The following is a 25,035-nucleotide window of genomic DNA, read 5'->3' on the forward strand; positions in this document are numbered from 1 at the left end:
ATTGGCGGTGTCGGAACCTGTTTGAATTTGTTTAATACCGCTGTTGCACCTCATTTGTCTTATTTAAGAGCGTGCGCACGTATGTGTAATATTATTAACTTTTATTATGTTAATATATGTAACCAATAGCAGTGCATAGTTTCATCGATACCCCGTGCATGTGTTCCACGCCCAAAGTTACTACAAAAATGATTGACAAGTTATAACCTATGACTGAAATTTTAATGTACGCAAAATAATTGCTCTTGAATCCCCTTCAATCTAGTATACACAATAATCACACCGAATCAATAAAACATTTTTCTTGATATAGTCGGACTCTTTTACCACATATTAGTGCATTGCTACTTTTAAACATTCCGGTACGGTTTCATAACCAAAGGGAATAGAGGGAGATTACTCTAAAGAAAAACCAATAGGAAGAAAAAATGGCGGATAAAAGTAGAAGAAGGGTGACTGACGAAGAAAGTGGTGACGAAAAAGTAGAAGTAGCAGAAAATTCACCTATAAAAGAACGTTCATCTGAATGTGTAAGATGTCTATGACTCATTATGCAAACTTTCGAGGGATCTATATTCATTTGATATGGAAAATACTGGTTTTCTTTGGGCACATGGCCAAAACATTGATTACATGAAACCAAATTCCTAATTATAAAAAGAAAAAAAAAATGATCTAAGTACGCTCTGGGGCACTATGCATAGCGGGGTAAATAAACACACGTTTTTGCGGAATCACGTAGTCGTTATGTTAACAGTCAGTACTTGGTCAGCTACACGGGCTCGTGTCGCTGGTTACAATTTACCTACAAATCATAGATGTACTTATAGTCTGACTATACATCCCCGTTTGTTTGTACCCCCCCCTGCCGATTTCAATAACGAAAAGGTTTAATGTGATAAAAAGTGCACAGTACTAAGTCAACTAAATCATTGATTTATAATTTCTAACCTGACTGACCAGAATGGCACAAATACTGGCATCCCCTGCACCTTTCATGCTTAACGGACTTTCCATAATAGCACGGCGCCATATTGCGTACACTATGGGTAAGTTTATTTCCATCAGAGAGCATAATGACATAGTTCATCCTGTTAGGTAAGTGCCGGATAATTCCGTAAATTACATAACGTTAAGATTTTATAAATATATCCCTTTGCACACATGAACATAGAAATTAAAGGCTTGTTAAATCCACGTGAAAGGCAAATTTGTTGTTGTCATTCTATTCCTTTGCTTGATTCGACATTGTAAATATCGGAAGCAGACGACTTAGGTATGTACATCTGTAGTTGTACACACACCCCTTTGCTGAAAATGGACATGTCCAGGGACTGGAAATGGATCTCGAGCATGTCCATCTATTATATTGAAAACTTCTGTTAAGCATGAAACGCGCAGATGATGACAGTGTTAGGGCCATTCTACTCATGATAGAAATTATAAATCAATTAATTTACTAGGTTTCTTTCACTTTTTATCACATTAAAGGTTTCCATTATTGAACTCGGTAGGGGGGTACAAACAAACGGGTTCGTATAGTCAGACTTTAGTCCCACTTGTAAGACCTTGACGCTGGTATTTATGTTTTGGCGTCTGGGTCTTACTGCCTAACTAACAGTGCTGTGTAGTGTGTTTAGATGTCCACTAACATCGTAGTGAAAGTAAAATATTCAGGAATATCTCACTTCACTGGGAACCAATAAGGATGCTTTTCTAAAAGTAAAGTCATAATGTTTTAGTCAGACTTTACTTACACTGATGTCTTTTCTCTAATAAGTTCAAATTCTCACAGAAGAAATGAACCTGTTTTCTAGTTTTGTTGGCCTACATTTGAGTTGGCTGGAAAGCGATGAAAGCCGGGAATGCAGAAATCAGGTTAGGTTGAAATATTATTCTTTAACAAAACAAATAAAAATATATTATGTCTATTGGAACTGTAAGCAGCTTTTTGTTTCATTCAAGAAGCATATCCCGCACATGAACCTACTTGAACATGCTTTGGCATACCTTGAATATCATCGCAATTCAACAAATTAAAATATATGTCAACGGAACATGAAAATGTGTCCATTTGCTAGTGTCAGATTTTGATTTCACCAGGATAAAAACAGCACAATTAGTATATTAATTACATGTCAGTTTTTGGAAGAATATCGATATGGGCTGCCAAGTGTATGAGATATTCCTGAAACTTTGACTAGTCTTTCCGATGTCAGCCAATATCAGAACTATAAAAGGCCATTATTTGGGTAGTAACATGTAGCACTAAAGCATAAATATTATGTGATATCACCCTACAGTGCAACAGGCCTCCTCTGATATGTGTGTTTTTGGGAATGCTAAAATCAGTTAAAAGGATGATAGTTATCTAGAATGAAACCGGTCCAGTGGCCTAGTGGTTAGAGTGTCCACCTCGGATGCGGGAGGTCGTGGGTTTGATCCCCGGCCAAGTCATACCAAAGGCTTACAAAAATGGTACTAACAGCTGCCTTGCTTGGCGCTCAGCATTAAGAGGCTAGTGTTAGTACTAGTCGGCCTGGTGTCAAGATAATGTGACTAGGTGGGACATCATGCTACATGTCTGTGGCATGATGCCCAGTGCTAGACATCACTATAATCTGTCACACTGCAGACATCGTAGCGATATGACTGAAAAATTGTTAAAGCTATGTTAAAAAATAATCCAAATCTAGAATGAAAGGAAGCTATGTAAACACTTTCTGCAGTATATTAGTTTTTTGTTGTGCATTTTGTTAAAGAAACATACTGGTACAGTGTGACCCCGCTATAACATGGTAGTTCGGAGCCATAGAACCCGACCGTGTTATAGGCTGAACTGTGTTATCAGCAGCCAGGTCAGTTACCTTAAGAAATGGATGCATGTACCCCAAAAAACTGAAAAGTAAACATGCTTCATCATTCATGTAATGAATGATGAAGCATGTTTACTTTTCAGTATGTCTCAAGTTGGTAAAGGTTAGTTTGCATTTTAAGCCGCCATTGGTAGCATTCATTAGCATAAACTTTTTCCCTGCAAAAAGGAAACTTTCATGGCACAGTTAACATGTTCCAGTCACATTAGAAAATGCAGAAATCCATCAGATTCCATTACTTTTATTTAAGTTTGGTACTGACTTCCTTTGAAGAAGTTTTTTGTTTTTATTGAAGATTGAGGTCGGCTTTCTTCGATGAATGGTGCATGTGTTATTGAAGTCACCGCTAAAGGCCAGCTTTGGAGAACCAAACAAATGCCCATTTCTTATTGTGGTGGCAACATCAAATAATTGTATTGCATGATTGAGACTGGTTTTTTGTTTTCCATTAGCTGAGCACATTTTCATAACAATCGGTGCTTCAGAGGTAATCAGTTTCCTTTGAAATATCAGCAAACCATTTTATCTGGGTACATTTTTAAAAAGGATCTGGCTGTCATTTGGACTAGTCTAGTTATTGTTCCTCCCTGCATATTGAATAAGCCAATAAGATGATTTTTTTTAAATATAAAAAAATATATTTTTAAAATATTTTTTTTTTACATTTGTGGTAGCTTGATGCTGCCTTCCATGCATGTGTCAGAAATTTAGTGAAGGATCAATGGACGATAGAGACGCAGGTGTTCTGGTCTGATGACGGGTGATTATAGAGAATGTGAGTGTTCTGAATGGATTTAATTCTGAGTGAAAAGAAGAGGAATTTTACTTACCATCCACATACAAATCCAGTCTTTGTAAAAATATTAATTACTAGCAATCGGCCAAAAATCCGACGAAAGATAGAGTATGCAGATAATACCTCACCCGGTTGATATCCATTACCAGAAATGTCAACAACAAAAAAGTGGATATCTCACAACATACAGTGCTCATGCTGGATGTCAAGATAAGCTGATTATGATTAATGCAATTTAGATGGCTTTTCAATATGGACAAAGAATTTGTTTATGCAACAATAGATAAATTTCAGCGCATTTTATATCCAGTTTGCAGCTTCCTTTCATGGGGCCTCTGAATTTCTCCACTCCAATCCTTGGTTTTATATACAAGTTTAAACAGCCAACAATGTCGCCAATAAAAACATCACCGGATGGTATATTTTGCCGCCAATTAGAAGAAAAAAAGCCAGGTTTGCGACATTGGTGAAGCCCTACATGATCCCAGAAAAAACATTTTATATGCTATTTTTCATGTACGAGAAAAATACATTTAAAATTTCAGGAGCCATGCCACAATCATCTTGTTATATTCATAAGCGATTTTTCCCCCCAAATGATATATGTATATGAAATTTCAGGGGCCACACCATGACCATATTATATTGTGTTATAATGGGGTCACACTGTACTTCAATATAATCTGATTTTGGCATAACATAAATCATGCTGGGCTTCTCCAAGTTTCGCAAATTGTGATTTTTTTTCACCCTTTTTGGCAACAAAATATACCATCCAGGTGATAGTTTCGGTGACAAAAATTTTGGCTGATAAAAATTGATTATAGAACCATTGGTCTTGGCTTTGGAGTGGAGAAATTCAAAGGCACTATGACAGGAAGCCACAAACTTGGATATAAAATGCACTGGAATCTATTGTTACAAAAGCAAGCACTGTCCATAACAAAATTGACTGTATGCAGTGCTCTCAGGGACCCAAGCTTACGTATCAAATATGCATTAAATTTTCAAAGGTTGGGCTTTTTTTTCCTTTAACATTTCCCTGTCACCTCATTTACCCTCAGGTTGCTCTCCCTTTCTGGTCTGCCATGGTCAGTCTGCTGAGAAGATTAAGGCTAGACTTTAGTACACAGACATGAAGCCAGTGTGACCAGTTGGTAGTTAATCTTTATTGTTGTAATTATTTTGTAGAAAGGACTGCCCCTCAGACGACTAAATGACATACTTAAAGGGAGCCAGGTTCTATTGAGTGTGTGTGTAAGCAGCTGTGATTGATTGCAAAATAAATGATGCTTTATTTTGTTGTAACTAATGATGTCTAAATTAAATTGGCAAGAATATGAATATAAATCATGATTGTGATAAAATCTTTGAGATTGATTTGGACAGCATTGTCAAATCATCGATATGCAATATGAATAATGCCTGCTAGTTAAGGTCATGTGATTTCCATAGAGCACTACTGTAAACAATTTTTGAAAGAGTGTAGAAAAATACATTGACTCATAAAAATAAGTCCACAAAATCTGTTTTCCTATTTTGGGAAACAGACACAGACTTAGAGATGAAAAAAACACTAATGGCTTATATGAATTTATCTTGGCAACAGTTAAAAGCTACACCCTTGAGCTACATGTATTTATGTACCATACTTGTACAAAGATTAATTTTTTTTAACTAAAGAGCCCGCATTATATCCTACCTTTATTCCTTTGGGTCAGCTCTTAAGGCATTTAACATGGTTTACTAATTAACATAGTTATTTTTTAATTATACTTTTGTGTGGACATTGGTTATGAAATACGTTTCATTCTTTAATTTCATTTAATGATGGTAATTCACTTTTTTGAATATATAGTGTATTTGGTGGGAATGTAGGTGCTATTCTCCTTGCAGAACAAACTACACAGCATTCTTACTCATCATTTTGGGATTGAAACTAATTGGCTTATATTTTTAATATGTGGTTGATTTTTTTAGTGTTATTGTAGGGGTAAAGAAATATAAATTTATGTGTATGCTTACACTTAATATTCTATTTACTAAAATATATTTTCTTCCTTATAATAATAATAATAATAATAATGAGGACTTTGTATAGCACATAATCTTTAGAAGCTCTAAGCGCATAACAACAATAGACAACACCTATGAGATAAAGAACCATATATAATGATATTATTACAGAAAACAAAACACCATGAAATTAGAAAACATAAAGAAAAAATGCTGTAAATATTTTAGGTGGGAAACATTATTAGGTGTGATGGCTAAAAATTTAATTCTGATATATTTATAAAAAAATGTGTTTGTGGATATCATTTTCCTTTCGGACCTTTTGAAAGTGAGGGTCTCCTGAGCTTATGCCATGGACTCTAAGAAATAGGATAGGGACTCCAGTGTTTCATGAGTGAAGAGTCAAGGACTCATCATCCAGAAATTCTGTTGAGAGCCCTGGTATGCACTATGTCAGCCAATATTATCATAACTATGCAAAACCAACATGAACTGGGCAGAGCTAAGCCACTGATGTCACGCTTATGTGGGCATAACTTATCCTAGCTTAGATTGTTTTGAGATCATCTTTGATGTGTATGCTGGAGGAAGAGGGAACAGTCCTGACCTGATTGGATTAATCTTCGATTAAAATATTGGCATTCATTTGATTGCCTATCACACATGTTTCTACTGGCTTTAGAACAAAAGCGCCATTTTAATGGCTGTCTACCGCACTTACTGTTTTAAAGGTCATCAGCCGCAGATACCACTTTGTAGTTGAAATTTACCCTACCATTTTTGACAAATTAAAGATTGTTATCAATACTTTTATTACATTTAAATCAGAAAATAAGTCTATGCATTATGTATGCACATTATCACACAGTGGGGAACAAGTCTACTGTGCAAATCTTGTAGTGCTGTAATGATGTGTGGCTGAGACTCTTTACTTAAAACAAATTTATCTTTTGTGATGAATAAAAATACCCTTGTTGGAAAGAACAGTTAATTCCATAAATTAAATGGTCATTCCCTTACAGTACATGTACAGTCAGAACTAGTATATTAAACCTTGCAACTGTCTCATTATTACTTACGAACTAAACACGTTCACATTTCAGTGTAAATACTGTTTTTACATTTTATTTTTGTGTTTTTAAATGGAAGCGACTGTCATCTGGAATTTAATTTAATTGTCCATGCCACAGAGAATTACTTTTCATGTTTAAAAAGTAGGATAAATATACGCTGTTTGAGAGAAGCTTAACAAGGTGTGCCTCTTATTAAGTCAGTGGACAAGTTTGTTTAGATTTCTTTATATAACGTGAAAGCATTAATGTATTAGGAAAGAAGTCAATCAGCTTTTTCTAAAAGTATTGAATATACAAGACTTTGGAAATTAATTTTTATTGTCCATATGTATGATCAGAATTAAGAACATGGTTGAAATGATGGTATCTGATTTTAAATCACTCATAACATTTTGTTTTTCTTATGGGTGGTCTTCATTGGTTGTTTAGATTTCAGTCAGTATAAAGTCAACCAGCTCCTCCACTGTGGAGATGCTATTGGCATGCAAGCCAACATGTGGTGTTGATTTTTAAATGTTTATTGCAATGTTGTGTAGCATTATTGTGTAGCATTATCGTGTAGCATTATTGTGGAGCATTATCGTGGAGCATTATTGTGTAGCATTATCGTGGAGCAAAAGTGGAGGGGATTAAGTCCCCATCTGCGATACATGGAGTTTCATCCATAAAATTTTGTGAGCTGTACTTTAACTTAAAATTCCTGAATTGGCACTCACAGATTCCTCAATGACCTGAAGATTGGCACTCACAAATTCCTCAATGACCTGAAGATTGGCACTCACAGATTCCTCAGTGACCTGAAGATTGGCACTCACAGATTCCTCAATGACCTGAAGATTGGCACTCAGAGATTCGTCAGTGACCTGAAGATTGGCACTCACAGATTCCTCAATGACCTGAAGATTGGCACTCACAGATTCCTCAGTGACCTGAAGATTGGCACTCAGAGATTCCTCAGTGACCTGAAGATTGGCCCTCACAGATTCCTCAAGGATGTGAAGAAGTTTCACTATTATTTGCAATGAAATCACTGCATCATTGCATCACTAATAGAACCCCCACAAATCTAGTTTCAGCATTGATGGTTGTTTTAGGAGATCAATGTCCCTAGTTTTTGAAGAAAAAAAATCTTATATGGTTGTGAATTGACAGCATCAGAAAGCAGTGTTTTCACATACTTCTTGTTGTTGAAACCAGCTGGAATAATGTTAACAATCTTTCAGAGGTTGGGTATTTTGAAAATAAAGGTAATTGATACAGAAAAGCAAACAACTTCGTTTGAAAAGCTCATTATTAATAGTTATTCCCAACACAAAAAAAGAAAATATTCAACCGATAAACAGCCACATTACCCCCTCCCCCCTCCATTTTCTTCATGTCCACTTTGAATGGCATAACATATTTTGGGGCATTTTCAGGCTTATGGTGCATTGTATTGTTTTATACACCACGGTGCACATCTTAAGTGACAGAAGGAGAAATCTGGGCATGAAAACTATTGTGTGGAGCCTATTAATGACAATTCATGTAATCGGTGGTCACCAGTTAGTGATCTTGTGAAGAAAACTAAATATGGTTATGGAATTTTAAAAATAAGAAATATATCTGCAGTGAACTTACTTTTTTCATTAGATTGTCATACCCTGGATCATATTAAATAATTATTATGGCACACGGAAGTATATTTTCTTTTCTCTATCAGTGTGAGCCACAATTTGCTGTGATGATTATTCAGACATTCCTAAGTTACTAATAGTTCTGACGAGGAGAAGAATATAACTCCTAAAGTCGTAAGAAATCTTGGTGTTAGTTTGCTCCACAATTAAGGAACAATCCGGAGCTATGGGCTTGTCGCTTGTAAAACGTGACTCTTGAGATTTTGGTATCAAGGGTCAAATGACTCTTCATTTTTGAAATATTTTGAGAACCCTGAACTTTTTCTTTGAATATTGTCCATTTTTACAAATAGAAGGATAATAATTTGTTGATTCGAAACTTGGCATCAGTCTGATATGGAAGCAGACATGTAATAGACAGTCCAAACATTTTCCTAGATGAGTTACTACTTTTTCAGTAGGTCAAAGTTTATTTGAGGATGAATATATATTACACTAAATGGGAATTTGAGTTCGTTTAATACAATTATAGCTGCACATAATATACTAAGTTTGGTCTTAATGCACAGACATAAACTTGTAATTTCTTCCTACTGCTTTAAACCCCTTTCATAAATCAGCCAATTAAAGTGAACTGTGATTCAGAAAATAAATTTGCACCTAAATGTTTGAATTCTTTTATGTAATATTTGGTATGCAGACCAGTTACATGCAAGTCTTGCTTTAGATTTGAAATGAAATAGGGCTCAAAATTAATGTTACTCAGAACCTGCAATAGAGAGTCTTGTTGCTGAAATACAGTTGTTATTGTTTTGAGTTGATGATAATGAATTATAAATATTGAATATGTTGAATTAGAAAGTGAACTGGTCTCTGTTTGAATTTTGATCTGTAAAATGTAGTCAAGATCAGTAAAGAAATTTATACGGTGATTCTGGGTTATAAAACACAATTCCTAATTTCAAGCTTTGTATAGTGTAAAAATAAATTATTTTTCTTTTGGACAGAATTTGTTTTCAGTGAACTGAACTTCATAAATAGAGTTTGTATTAAATATTTTCTTTCAATTTTTTTCAGGAGAGTGAAGGAGAACATGTGGAAGCTGGTAAGTACTGTTCCTGATACATTGGGTAAAAATGTTCACTGGTTTTATTTGTGCTTTAATTAGCCTCAACATTTAATGGAATACACACACACACACACACACACACACACACAAATACACAGGTGTCTTTTTAATGTAATATCCCAGGTCTTTGCATTAAAATCAGTGATAAATCATTAGGTCCCTTATTAGAATACCAATTGATTTCTCTTTCATATTCTATAATTGAGAGTGAGTTGGTAACTTACATTGAATTGTTTTGATTGTCTAAATAACACCATTAAAACAACCTAGAAAATTACTGTTAATATTATAAATCTGTTGAAATGTTTAGAAACTAACAAGCTCTTTTGCTATTCAGTTAGTAATAAATGTATTTAATTCTGATTTCATACCAGGTTATATGCTTTCCACATCTTCAGTATTTTTATTTTATACCATATGTTGCTTACTGGTCAGGCTTGTTGCTTACCATGCAGAATTTAGCGCAAGCTTTGAATACATAATGCCAGAAGGCATTCACTCAATTCATATACATCTTGCCAGAAGGCATTATCTTCACTCATATACAACTTGCCATAAGGCATTAATTATATTCATATATTTCATTCTAGAAGGTACAGACACACTTAATATACTTTTTGAAATTCAGGATCACAGTCTTTTAAATTGCTGTACATGGGAGAAAAAAATAAAGAATGTTTTGCCAATTAGACCTGCATGTGTTTAGTCGTCTCATCCATGGAACTTTCCATGGAACTTTCAGTGCATCTGCAATGGACAAAATATCTAACATAAATAAACCATCAGCTTTACAATTTTATTTGCTGAGGTTATCTTTCTGATTTGATGAGTAAGACCTTTCCATACATGTTTTAAATATCAGGTTAAGTTAATGTAAAACTTTTTTGGGTTGGTTGATGGTGTAATGTTATAAAGAGAGGAGTTAATTTTGTTAAGGTCATACTTTTAAACAGTTATTCTACCAAGAGGCATACATATATACTTGCTTATAAGTCTATTCCAACTGCAAATAACGTATACCCTTATCTGCCATTACATTATGTGATGGCAGATCTGGACCTGTGCGGTTTGGTAACCTTCTAGATTTTTTTAAGTTGTCATTATAATCAGTGTATCCCCCAGGGGTATAAAATTGTGGGTAAAAAAAACCTCATTGGTGTCAAAACTGGGGGTCAAATAAAAAATGGGGCGGGGGGGGGGGTTAAAATGTACTGACAAATTTTCATACAAATCAGATTTCAGCTTGAAATAAGATATTGCAACTTGCACAACATACTCTCTCTCTCTTTCTCTCTCTAAACATACAAATAAACCAACATGCACAATTAACAAACAAATGTATTGTCCATTCAAAGAATAATTTTAACGGTCTCCTGAAGCAATGTTATTGCCCTACACATTACATACTATCCAATACAAAAAGCCAAATAAATCTTTTTAACCAAATGGGAGTTAATTTACTGCCTTTCGTAAAATGTGTACTATCATTGGTTTGTACTTCGTCCTAGAACACATTTATCCAAATATCAAGGAGGATAATGATTCATTTTTTTTCTAATAAGTTATCATCTTCTTTCTAATAAGTTACACTTGAACTTTAAGATCTTTCTTTTATTGCAGCAAAGTTAAAAACCAACAAAATCTGCAATGACCTGCTGACTTTGTAATCCAAATAACGCATTTGTCTCTGCATGTTTACTGATTTCTTTGTTGTGAAAGAATGTCTTGGGTTATAATGTGTTCTCCAGACATCTTGTGGCGAACGAGGACAGATTTTTAAAAATTCTAAAGCCCTGTCACGAAGGATTATTCACTTTCAGAGTCTTTGCAATCACGTGATCAGAAGTCATACCGGTAATCTTAATGAATGTGCCGTATTCCAGTCAAGGGAATTATTTTCTCCATTTTTCATTAAAAGTTATATCCACAGTTACTCTTTTGGGTTCTGCTTCCTTCACTATCTTCAGTAATGATTTTTAGTGCATGACATTTTAATCTGGAGATCACCTTCTAGTGCAACAAGCATTGATGTTCAACATATCAGACACACGGTACTAATTATACGGAAGAAATGTGAACCAGTCTAGAAATGGGTGAACAAATAATAGAGTATTTACGGGTTTGGTGGTCCATAACTGGTTAATGAAGAAAATTTAAATTTTAGTAAAAATATCTTTTGAGAGCTTATCCTATATGTATTTAAAAAAAATAAAGACAAAATTCTATTGATGCAGTTTTAGTATTTTTACAGGATTGCCTTAGGATTACTCAATAATGAAAGTAGCACCTGATTCATTTGGTGCAGAATCAATAACATGTGTTTCATGCACATGTAGACAAACAAAATGCCGTGGCTCATGTGGTGTTCTCCACACATAAGCTTGCACCAAGGTTAGTTGTGCATGGAGAATTATAGGTCTCAAAATCAGCACCCAGATATTTTAAGTTATTGAATTTTGAATATGATGGTGTTTCCATATGTTTACTATTGGAGTTGAATTAGTACAGTGAGTCCTCTAGATGACAGCTTGCAGAGCTCGATGGAAATCGCATGAGAGCTTGCGAGATTAGGAGAAGAAACTCTGTCATAACATTGCCTAGGATAGTCTGGTTCATTGTTTTGTATGTTCCCTGCATTGCACACTGCTGTACGAATAGTGGAGCGCAAGGCAGGGAGCAAACAAAGTGGGAACCAGTCAATGCCTATACTCGAAGTATATACAGTGCCATCCATTGTCCAATGCATTGGGTATTAAATAAATCCTGATCACATTATGAAAATCCTTTGCATCAAAAAAACGCATGGCAACAAAATGTGTGCATCAATTTTCTCCAGCATGCGTCCCTGATGCACAAATGTGCGATAAGGGAAACAGTTATAATTCACACTACTTATTTCAGAAAGATTTGCAGAAATGTTAAATCTCAATACTACAGTTCAATTTCCCAGAAAATATTATATTCTTGAGATAATTTGATTTGCCTCCCCTTCATACTTGCCGACAAAACTACAAAACTTTTCGTTGCTATCAAATAGACCAGAAAATGTATAGAAAGTTACAAGACAGAGAACCGTTTTATTTTTTTTTTCTTCTGAAGCTTCCAAAGTAAATGAAGTGTCTTCAGCATATTGTGAGATCAAATCTTTTTGTTATTTAGATTTTTAAACTAGCTTTAACAATTTTTTAGTCATATCGCTACAATGTTTGCAGTGTCACAGTTCATAGTAATGTCTAGCACTAGGGCATCTTGCCACAGACATTTAGCGTCATGTCCCACCCAGTCACATTATCCTGACATCAGGCCGACCAGTCCTAACACTAACCTCGTAATGCTGACGGCCAAGTGAACAGCTGCTAGTACCATTTATATAAGTCTTTGGTATGACTCGGCCTGTTTTCGAACCCGCGACCTTTTGCATTTGAGGCGGGTGCTCTAACCACTTAGGCCATCGGAGCAGTCTCCTCTTGTTTTGTCCTAGTGATATGTGCAGCAGTTATACCCGCAGACCAGAGATCAAATGTTGTTTCTTTTATGTCTTTTGCACCAGTGACCCAGATAAGCAACTTGTCTGTATAGTTCACTTGATTAAAACAGTTAAATACCCAGTTATTTATTCCATTGTGGGTACTAGATATGCAAGTATTTTTCTTTTATTCAAAGATTAATGTTTCTGCGCATATGTGTAAAAAAACAATTGATTTAAGTTATTTTTCCATCTGGTGGCACATGCTTAGTATGTAGCAAGATGGATAAACCAGTCAAATTTTTACAAGATGCTTGCCTGCTTGTTTCCTGCATTCAGTCAAGTGTTCAGATAGTATCAGATGCTAATAAATATCAGAGAAAACCTAAGAAGCCTGAAAATCTATTTAAAAATTCAACAATATTTAGCTTTTTTGAACCAAATGATAGTCTGTCATCAAAAGTTAGAAGGATTTCCTTAGATATAATTGATAAATTTGTTGACTCAGATTCCATTAAATCATCCAAAAGACATGACGGAAACAAGTTTCATTAGAAATGTGAGTTTTTGAGATAACAGTCATTGCCATGCTTTTAAGTAATTGACCTAAGTACTACAGTGAAAAGGTTTAGATGTATACATTGTACTAAATATGAAGTCAAATTTGTTTGGTTTGATGAGGGTACACTAAATGTACACATAGGTCCTTGGTAGAGAGGGTATCTCTAAGGAGAATATGAGTACAGAGAAATTGATTTTGCTTGAGAAAAATAGCAGAAATCACTGGGGGTTTAAATCCTTGCCCAGCTACCAGGGTGCAAGCTCAGATATGACAATAGCAAACTTAAGTTTGCATTGCACTTGCCACCCATGGGCATGTCCAACAAATTGAGAGAGTGAGAGAGAGATGCAATACATTTATTTGATTTCCGGGGTAAAATACATTAAACACTTGGTTTCCATTCTATTTTAACTACAAGGTGTGCAAGCTCAGACATGACAATGGCAAACTCAAGTTTGCATAGCACTTGCCCACCCATGGGCAAGCCCAACAAATTGGGAGAGGGAGATGCAAGAAATTTATTTGATTTCTGTGGTTTGGGTAAAATGCATGAAACACTCGGTCTCCATTCTATTTTCCTAAAAGGGAATGTGTTAAGTTTGTTATGCATTATGTTCTGTGAATTTTATACACTGTGATCTTGCCAAGTATGTACATCAGCACCATTATTGAGTGTTTTTGTTCCACATTCTTCTCCATAACTGGCCACAGTTTCATTCATGCATGATCTGTAGAATGTCATTTCCATATTCTAGCCAATGTGAAGGTCATTCTTGCATTTTCTTAAGCAGATATGATAATGTAAATATTTAACAAATAAGGAATAAATATTTATATTTTACCTTATCAGTTACATTTTAGACCCAAAATAACAAACAGTCAGTGGAATTTCATGTCATTAACAAAGTAATTTTCATTGGAAAGGTTTTTTTTGTTGTGTGTGTGAATCATGTATCAGTCAAGGAGTAACTTTCTTAACAACATTTTATGGTGTACGATAGGCTATACATGGCAGTCAGTATAGACCTTTTTCCGGAAGCTGAATTTGTGATTTTCCACCCCAATATTTAAGACATGCACAATCAATGTAGGGCATATTGTATGTTCTTGAAGAAAGTTTCAGACAAAATTGTAAAGGTTTGACATATGCACACCGTTTACAGATATGGAGTGTTTGCAAATCATGAGTGAATATTTCAATAACCGGCCTTAAACAGAAAATAGATATGAGCACAAACTGCATCAGATAGGACCAGGGTTGTGAACGGGAAAAATTCTCCAGGAGGCCCCTATGAATTACAAATTGAAACAGTGGCGAACCCCGTACCATCGTGGATCCCCGGAGTTGTCCTACCCTGTCATTGGTTCTGGATAGGACATACAAAGTTGGATGATCTATTTCTGAAAGGAGAAGGGTGGGTGGATGATTTGACTGTTGCCAGAATTACAATTTGGACAAATTTATGTATAATTTAGTTGACAGATCAGGATTATATACTTGCATATAATTAGTTTCATAGTGGATGGGCGCATATGTCAAAAACACAGGTGAACACAGCATCAAGGCCAAACGTAATCAGATCCCAAGCCCTGTCTGAGAAGCCACATGAGTTATACAGAGTTTATGGTACTGTAGTAACTGGCCATTGCACTTGTATGGCATGATGAGTTAACTCATCATTATTTTCCATGTTTATTCAAGGAGTTAGAAAAATAACATCAGAGAGAGAGAGAGAGTAGCGATAACAACATACCATCTTACTATTTTTGTACAGAGAGGTTGCCCCTTGTTATGTTCATTCAACTGTGAATAATTGCATGAATAGCTGGAAAACCTGTGCAAAGGAAAACATTTGGTTTTTGTTTAAAACTTTACATCGTTGGTAAGAATTTGAAACCGTTCAGTGAAAATGTGTGTATCGGGAAGTGTTTCAAGTGGGAGAGCTATTATTTATTTATCTAAATATGAAATGCGTCAAGAACTTTTTAGTGCTTCTCTTCATTTCATGGGAATAAAGCTGTAATATAACATACCCCCAGTCTTATCTTTAACAGAAATGTGTGTCAGTTCTCTCCCTTGAGGATCTGGTAGTGGTAGCAACTTCAGAGTCTGAAGTTTTATCTATAAAGTACAATGAAATCTGTGATAACACGAAATCACCTGATCTGTACAATAAATATGCATATAATTATAGTACATTGATTGTAATGTACTTGACTGATAATATGTCAGACTTCTTTTTGTAGCAACTATATACTCACTGAATATAAATATCTTTACTACTGCTACCAGTATCCAGCTCAGTACAGTATCAAACTTGCTTGATACATTTGAATATGAAATTAATGTATTAGTAAAAAAGATTAATACAAATTTTTACTTGTATCTTCTACCCATGAGATGCGACTGTTTCCTGTTAGAAGAATAAGACAAGCTCTGTAATGGAATATGACCCCCTCCCTCTGTTTTTGAAAAAAATAATTTTTACAGTTTTTAAGGCTGCTCACAGCTCAGGCTGTTGTTGCAACCATCCTCTTGCACAAACATCTTCATTTGTCTGTGATTTTATCATTACTTTACTGTGTTTAAAAAATGAGTTAATATAATTGTTAAGACAAAAATATCAGCATAATACAACTATGCAATAAAGCAAAAATATAAAAAGTTATACAGTACTGAATTCGATTTTTTTATAGGAAATAATAGAGAAAAATAAATATGTTATGTAAACCTGCATTCATAAAAACAATATTTTTTGACGAATTAGTCTTAAAATATTCTCATACAGGTAGGCATTTATAAGGAACAAATACCTTGTTACATTAGCCTTATAGATTTTTTTGAAGAGTTAGGAGGTGGATGTTACCAATTCCTGTTGTTTTTCACATTCACATGAATAGAACATGTATAAAAACACGCATTTCACATAATTTGGCTTTTAGATTGAACATACACTTTTAATTGCAAATTCTGAGTAATTAAACATGCAAATTCTGGATTGGCTGAGACACATATACCCAAAATGTGCATGACCGTACTGGATGGAGCTATGGGATAGGTTTGGCCAGCTAAAAATAGTATCAGGATATGATTTCAAACTGATGGAGGAAGAACTCGGTAAAACCCTGGTAAGAACCACTGAGCCACAGGATGCTATTGGCAAGCTTCCTGGCATACCCCCCGTGATAAAGTAAAGCTGTTAAAGCCCCAATTCCACCATTACCATAATTTTCACCATTCTGATAATGAAAGTAAAGTTTGGATGGAAGGAAATGATTTGTTGAAAAAGCTATCTGACATAAAACTTTCTTTGGAATAATCAAGATGTGAGTTCAAATGATGTTCAGATATTGAGTTTAGAATTAAGAAGTGACACTCCTGAATTCAGTGAATGAAGTTGCTCATAATTGTGATCTTTTTCTGGAGTGCACCAAAAGTAGCGATGTGAGACATTCAACAAGTTCCGTTGGTGACTAATCTAATAAGAACAACATTTGCATGTGGCACACCCACTTTGAAAAAAAAAGCGGATCTGAGAAGAAAAAGCATGCATTAAATTTAAAAAAGACTCAGGTGAATATTGGTGATCCAGGGTTGGCTTTGGCTATAAAACAAGTGTTGCCCAAAAAGACCACTAACCTCAATATTTTTTCACCAATTTAAATTTTTCTTCTTTGCCATTTTCATAATTCAGTACAGCCAGGTTATGTCAACATTTTAGGGACCAAGGTAATATTGTTGACATAAGTGAATATCTTGATAAGTGTTGGGTGGGTGGGGGTTGAAACAAAATGAAAGTTTTAAGAGGTGACCCTGTCAGCAGTGAGTAGAATTTACACAGAGAAAATAACCAATGGAAATTGTAATTAAATGAAGACAAAACTAATCTGAAATAGCCTTGTATATTGACAACTTTCATTTGTGTAATGCATTCAATAATATACATGTATAATTATGAAAATTCCATGAATTCGATTACTAGTTCATATGTTAGACAATTCATGTATCAGTCAGAAAATGTATCAGGTCCCCAGTAGCATATGGCAAAAATTGCCAGATGGTATATTTTCTCGCCAATAAGGGGAAAAATTGTGACATTGGCAAAGCCCAGCATAATCCCTGCAATCAATTGGGGCACTGGAATATACAATGAAGCACAAACTTGGGCTGGAGACATCCAACATAGCATGGTGTTTGCTTCTTAAGTTTACGATGGTGACATCAAATCTTATGTTGCAGCTTTCAGCTGAATTCGCTTCTCCCAATGGATGTCACCAATGAACATCAGATTTAACACATAAAAAAGGTTGGATTTCTTAATTTGAGGGATAAATTGCATGGCTGATAATGTGATGAAATGTTGGTATTATCTATTTTTAATGGAACCCAGTGATGTTTAGGACCAATAACTTTCAATATTCAGTATCATTCAGATGACTTGGCATGTACAATTTTTACATGTAATGGCAGCATTGGGGCTTTAATAGAATGTTCTGGTAGTCCATGATTATCCAACATATGGACTTGCCAAAGGTTTCTATCTAGATGCCTGCCTTTCATAACAATTGCTATCTGGTAGTGGAAAATATAGACCAAGTTTATAAATGGTCCTGTGAGTGAGAAAAAATTATTGTGGCCCATCATATGAAAAAGTTGAACGCTGCAGATGTAGACAATTTCTGCACATTTAAAATTTATCATACTCTTATAATCATTATACATTTCTTTGTGGACAAGTCTAAAGAAAAACACTTTCTATTATGGTTCTTAGTCTTGGACAAGTCTAAAGAATAACACTTTCTATTATGGTTCTTAGTCTGTGGACAAGTCTAAAGAATAACACTATCTATTATGGTTCTTAGTCTGTGGACATGTCAAAAGAATAACACTTCTATTAGGGTTCTTAGTCTGTGGACACGTCGAAAGAATAACACTTTCTATGATGGTTCTCTTATTCTTTTTGTTATTTGAATATATTTTGCTGTGTTATTCCTATTGAATAAATTTTGGAAAGAATTATCATGTCATTATGTCCCATGTATTTGATCAAACATGGTCCCTTTACTATTACAGTGGTTGTTCAGAATCCGTTATTAGTCTCTAAGTTTATTTTCATTCTCAAAACTTATTCTTGCTCCTTGTTTCTTTAAAAAGGCTGACATTTATTCAGATTAATAACCAATACATTTTATTTATGTTTGTGTGCTTCAAGTCCATGTAGTTAATCAATAACAATTTACATTGTAGCAATACAAGTTTTCTGATTTACTGGTAAACTCTATCATGGGATATGGGTAGGAGAGTTACTAAGATATTTAAAACTTTTTTTTCTGTTATGCACATTCATCTGTGTATACCTAGCTAGGTTATTGATACATTTACACCATAAAGAAAGTTGCAGCTGTAGCTGTGTACAGATAAAGATATGAAATAGATGGGGAGAATACCATCAGTTTATTAGATGTGTTGACTTGTGGTGTGAATACAGTCATATGAGTGATATGTGCAATAAAACCCACAATGTCTGCAATAAAATCCACTTGACTGAGTTGCTATTCATCAGATGTAGTTGACATTCACTGTTTGAAGTTGAGTCCTAGTCCCATGTCCAAAAGTCCACATCTGTAGTATTAAGAGGGCAATCCAAAATCCAAGATGAGTGTACTGTAAATGCCCAGATCTTTGCTGTAATGAAAATAATAATGTTCCCATATACTGTCTTCTTTTTTCACAGAGGTTGAAGGATCAGAATGTGAGAGTGCCAGTGAGAGCAAGGACTTAGAGGTAATTATGCTAATGCCACCATTTTCCTGTTTCAGAAGTCTCAATAGTCCTTCAGTATTGGTAGTCTTTTCTCCTCCAGTCTGATAATTTTCTGGTTAGTTACAGAATTTCAGAATTAAAAGTTCTGGTTCATACATTGAAGAAACCTGAGGACATATTTGCAAGAATTGCTTACATAGGGCATACATTTATACCGTGAATGACACTTTAAAGGCAGATTGATCCTCTAGATAAAATTGTCTGTCTGTTTGATACAAGCCAATTTTACTCTGATCTGCAACTGAAATTATTATTTGTTATCACTGCCAGGGATTAGCTGAGGCAGATCTTTACCTACATGCTTTGTCAGTTAGTGCATGGTGTTATAATTTAGTGTAGACATGGTGTTATAATTTAGTGTAGACATTGTATGCAGAATAAACACACATGTTGACCTCTGGCATAGTTTTGGCAATCTGTTTTAAGGTGTTGATGCAAACTAATGATGCATACATGGAATGTGGCTGTTATCACTTTTGTATCTATGTCTGCTAAAATTTGTATGTCACTAGTGTTCATGATGCATTGAATGATAACAATTTTATGCTGTTTTTTAGGCCATGAAAAATATAAAGACATAAATGATTTCTACATTAAATACACTGGCTAAATTGGCCAGCTGTATCTATTTAATTGACACTGTATGTGGAATGTTAAACTTTAGGCCAGTAGTATGTGCAGTACTTCAGGATCCTAATGGACAGTCTGATTAAAATTGGTTTTCAAAACTAAACATCAGCAAGGAGGCATTTATGTCAATTCTGCCTCTGCCTTCTTCATGGTGACACTGTTGACTGCCCTAAATAAATGTTCCATTAGGTGATGGAATAATGTATACAAAAGATAAAGATCTATAAATATGACTGGATAAGATTCTTTAAATTGCCAATGGGATTTATGGGTCCATGTGAGGTTTATTTGATATATATACTTGCTTGTAAGTAAGGTCCAATGGCACACAATTTAGGCAATGTGCTAGCAGCTCAAGGTCTTTATTTGCTTCTCCAACAAACTGCATGATCATGTGACAGCAGATCTAGGCCTGTGCAGTTTGTTGTTGAACTAAACTCATAAGCAAGTAATGACGATATCTTTTCTACCGCATGATGATGGACATGTACTGTGGACATGATCGTGTGCAGTCTTAATTAAGGTACAGTGCTGTTACTGTAATGTGATTAGTGATTGACCATTGAGGAAGAAGAAAATCGTATAGTCACATAATTAGCTTTTAATTCTGTGGCGTAACTAGGATCTCCTGATGCGTGACATAAGTAGTATGTAATTTGTTGTGTAGGGAGAGGAAGAAGCTGATGGTGAGGATGAAGATGATGATGATGATGAAGAAGAAGATGATGATGATGATGAAGAAGAAGAGACTGAAGAAGGAGAAGAAGATGATGAAGAGGAGGAAGAAACTGAAGAGGAGGAGGGAGAAGGAGAAGATGTTGTTGTTGAGGGATCTGAATACAGCTTTGTAGAAGAGGAGCGACAGAGTGGAGATGGAGAGGTATTGTTATTGGTAATGTTTGTTGTTTTCGATTTATATTTTGGAAAAAATTTCACAGGCAGTTTTTTTGTAAGCTGATGATGTAGCAAGTTATTTTTTTATGACATTGAAAACATCAGTTCTCTGCTACCAGTGTGGCTGAAATTTTTACCAAATTAGTAGCTCTTCCAGTCATCTACATGTTTCATACAAATTGCTGCAAAGTCCTATATTTTGTTTATTCCTATATTTTTGTGTTGCAGGTTTTCAATTTCTTCATGTTTGTAATTTTTTTGTAGATGACTGGATTCAGTCTTCACGCCAATATGGCAGTTTTCCCACTTTTTCAAAATTTAAGATTTTTGGCACTTCAGCTTCTATGTTCTATTTTGCAGACATACACAGTTTACAAATACAAGTTAAAAAAAATTCCCCACACAATGATTTGTATTAACAGATGATTAAGTATTGTTGAGGAACAAAAGCAAAATACTTGCATTTGTATTTATTATCATTACTCTTAAAATTCATTTTATAGAAGTTTTATCAGTACTTTAGCTCACCTTCATGTAAGACCAGGTGCTTTTAATCTAACAACCCTTATGATTTTGCCACAAGTCTTACAGAAATGACCCTTAAAATGCAGACTTATCGTAAGTAAATAAAAAATTACGGAAAAATGATTGTTGCGGTAGAATTTGCAGACTGTTGGAGTCAGATACGGATTTCATATTAGAATCAATGGAGTTGATCTGGGTATCAGACTAACTTTACAGGAATACCTCAGATGCTTTAAACTGCATATATTTCTTTATACAAAGCATTTGCATGATGAAGCTACTGCTTATTGAATTTTCTAAAAATGGTACCCAGAAAATGATACATGAAAGAGACAATAAATTGGTGCCCTACAGTTTAATATTTTGTAAAGGTTAGATTGTTCAAGAAAAATAATTTACTAGACTTTCCTTACTTGTTATCCAGGAATTTCAAACAGACCTTGGATATCTTAGTCATAGATAAAATAACTTGTCATTCCCTTTAATCTGGTGTACGATTGATGGGTGTAATTTGGGTTCTAGAGTTATTTCAGATGAGCACCAATAAAAAAAATGCTAGCTCTGCTCGATCATTTTCACCTTCTGGATTTAAGATGTAAATTGTAAAATAATAGCTGATAACTCCATCATTGCATTTTCAGAAACTGGTATTGTTTAGTCTGGAAAAATTTGTTTTCCCTATAATAATTGCAAAAGAGTGTACTTCAGACTAATTCACATTGACTTTTTTATCACATGGGATGAGTCATTATGGTTAGCTGTATGCTTTGATCATGTACAGTTTCTACCAGTTCAGTATCTAAAGAAATTTCAGCCACAATACATGAAAGTAACATAGCAGTATACCAACATTCTCGTCACTGTGCATCAAATGCAAACAACTTCACCTTGCTACTGTCACTCTCTCAATAGCATGTGATATATGAGAGCACTGCCTAAACCTCTCTAATAGTTTTAACAGGCTGCACCAAAGAATAATAAAGAATATTCAAAATTCTTGGTGGAAGAAAGCAAGAAGGGCACCAATTTATTTTAATGGACATGTGTTGAATTGAGTATGTCTCATGGTGGGAGAAAATATTTTCATCTTCAAAATTGAAATTGGAAAAGAAAAATAAAGAATTACATACGTTGTTGTTGTTGTGGGGTTTAACACCATTTTTCAGCACACGATAGGCTATACATGGTGGCCAATATTAATGGTGGAGGAAGAACCCGGGAAAACCCAGAGAAGAACACCAACCCATGAGAAGCTACTGGTAAACTTTCTCACAAACCCACATTGGCTGAATCCTTATTATTTAGGTAATGACAATCATATCTGATGCCAAATCAGCAACATTTGTATTAACCTGAAATGCCTTCAAACTAGGACATAATGCCAAATTTGAGCACATTTTCTGCTTAATTTTTCTTATAAAAGATATAAAGCTTTTTTTTTTACTTTTAGGCAAAGAAGCCATATTTGTTGGCAAATTGGCATTCTTTGAACAAAAATAAAAGCACATAATGCCTGGATGCCTACTGTCTGATTTGGTCTCATTTTGAACTGCAGTTTAAGTAGCTTTGTAGTTTTTTTTCTCTTCTGAAAAGTCAATATAAGAACTTCTTTTAAGCCTGCCATAAGGTCGAATGTGTAGTGATGTCTGAATTTCCTATTTTTTATGTGTACTGTAACTCAATGTATTCATCACCTCTCATGACAAAACTTTCTTAAACAGCTAAGGTTTTATTGGGATCAAGGGTCATGACCAAAGTTTGTATGTTGCATTTGGGACAAGGAAAATACCTATTGAATTTTAGCACAAAATGTCAAAATGACCACATGAACTGAAGAAGGTAAACTGTTTGGACACAATACCTTGACTTGTGTACCATATAACTGGACCAAACTTTGTACATGACCTGCATTTAAGATAAGAAAGACATGTTTTAAATTCTGGGGTCAACTGTTCAAAGGTCCATGTGACAGAAGGCATCTGCATGATATATAGAGTTCTCAGTCACCTTGGCCAATCATTATGGATGCTTTGCAGAGTTCTCTATCACCTTGGCCAATCATTATTGATGCTTTGCAGAGTTCTCTATCACCTTGACCAATCATTATGGATGCTTTGCATTTGAGACAAGGAGATTACTTAATTATTTTGGGGGAAAGGTCAGAGGTCAAGATCACGTAGACTGAAGGAAGAAAAAAACAATTTTGTCAATCTGCTCATGTTCCATACCACATACTGAGTTGTATTTGAGACAAGAAACATGCCTACACATTTTGGGGGTTTAAAATATCATAGGTAAACATCAGGAGAATTTCAAGAACAAAAACAATTTCTACAAAATAACTAAAGTACTTTCCCAAAACCCATGACCAGTCTTTGCAGAATGCTTGCATTAGAGTCATGACAGGCACATATTGGTCTTGAGATCTAAAGGTGGCGCTCACCAGATAATATGTACTTTTGAGAGAGTGACGTATGTAAGGTGAAGTAGTTCGCATTTAAAACATGCACAGTGGAGAGAATGTTGGCATACCTCTATGCTACATTAATGTAATGTGGATGATATTTCTTTTGGATATTGTACTTTTGGAAATTTTACATGATTTAAGCACACTGCTAACTAAAATGACTGCTCCCTTGTGTTAAAAAATCAGTCTGAATTAGTCTAAAGTACACTATACATAGCAGCTATTAAAATAGGGAAAATGAATTTTGCCAGACTAGACAATACCAGCTTCTGAAAGTGCAATGAATGAATTACCAAATATGTAAAATGTAAAAAAAAGTTATCGGCTCTTTTTTATACAGTTTACCTCTGAAGTTCAGAAAGTGAAAATGACCATGTAGAGCTAGCACAAAAAATGGTTTCTGCACAAAAAAATTCAGTTTAAAAACATGAACATTCAGTTAACTTTTGTGAATGACCTCCATAGATTAAGAAAAAAGCGAGATGGGTAATGTTCAGGATCATTGAGACTCAGAGAAAAATAACTCAGGTTCAAGACCACATGCCTTGACTAAAATGTAGGGCTTGCATTTAAGATAAGGAAGACAGCTATTAATTTTGAGGCCAAGTGATCAAAGGTCAGATTCATTGTGACTTAAAGAAAACGGGTTTTGCATAATAACTGTTTCATTACAGAATGCTACTTTACCAAATTGTATGGTTGGTTTACACTTAGGGTAAATAAGAGATACTGTTTACTTTCTTTGGTCTAATGATCAAATATTAAATGGTAAGTTTACAAATAGAGAAATTGTTTCTGCACAAAAAGTTTTGTTCAAGACAGCATACCTTGACTAAAGACTGAAGCCCTTTGGTCATTAACATCAACCATGCCAAACTAGTATCTATAGTGAGGACGACTAAACAGCGGGAGGTTCTTGAATCTGACATTAATAATACTCTTATTACCAGTGTTATGTGAGATTCTGATATTTAATAACATTATCCCTTTTTGTTGTTGAATAATTTGTCATTTCTGACTGATAGGAGCAGCCTGATAAAAATACAGAACTGGATGATGATGAGGACCGGAAGAACCCAGCATACATTCCCAGAAAGGGAATATTCTATGAACATGATATGAGGATTGTGGGGGAGAGTACAGAGCAAGACAAGAGGTTGT

General features: G+C 34.8%; 1 protein-coding gene across 2 annotated transcripts in view; it reads left to right on the plus strand.

The window, feature by feature from the left end:
• The first annotated feature begins 412 nt into the window (after nt 1-412).
• Nucleotides 413-25,035, plus strand: part of LOC149791014 (uncharacterized) — a 71,442-nt gene continuing 46,819 nt past the window's right edge. Inside the window, exons 1-5 of one of the 2 annotated variants that reach the window (XM_089972886.1) lie at nt 413-530; nt 9,455-9,482; nt 19,270-19,319; nt 20,656-20,880; nt 24,900-25,030. In XM_089972886.1, coding sequence (XP_089829012.1) covers nt 429-530; nt 9,455-9,482; nt 19,270-19,319; nt 20,656-20,880; nt 24,900-25,030 — 536 coding nt within the window. In that variant the 5' untranslated portion in view covers nt 413-428. The remainder of the gene's footprint in view (nt 531-9,454; nt 9,483-19,269; nt 19,320-20,655; nt 20,881-24,899; nt 25,031-25,035) is intronic. The other variant, XM_089972888.1, reaches the window with a different exon arrangement.

This window comes from Sinohyriopsis cumingii, chromosome 10, assembly GCF_028554795.1.
Source record: "Sinohyriopsis cumingii isolate HCF-2022 chromosome 10, ASM2855479v2, whole genome shotgun sequence".
NCBI classification, from domain to species: domain Eukaryota; kingdom Metazoa; phylum Mollusca; class Bivalvia; order Unionida; family Unionidae; genus Sinohyriopsis; species Sinohyriopsis cumingii.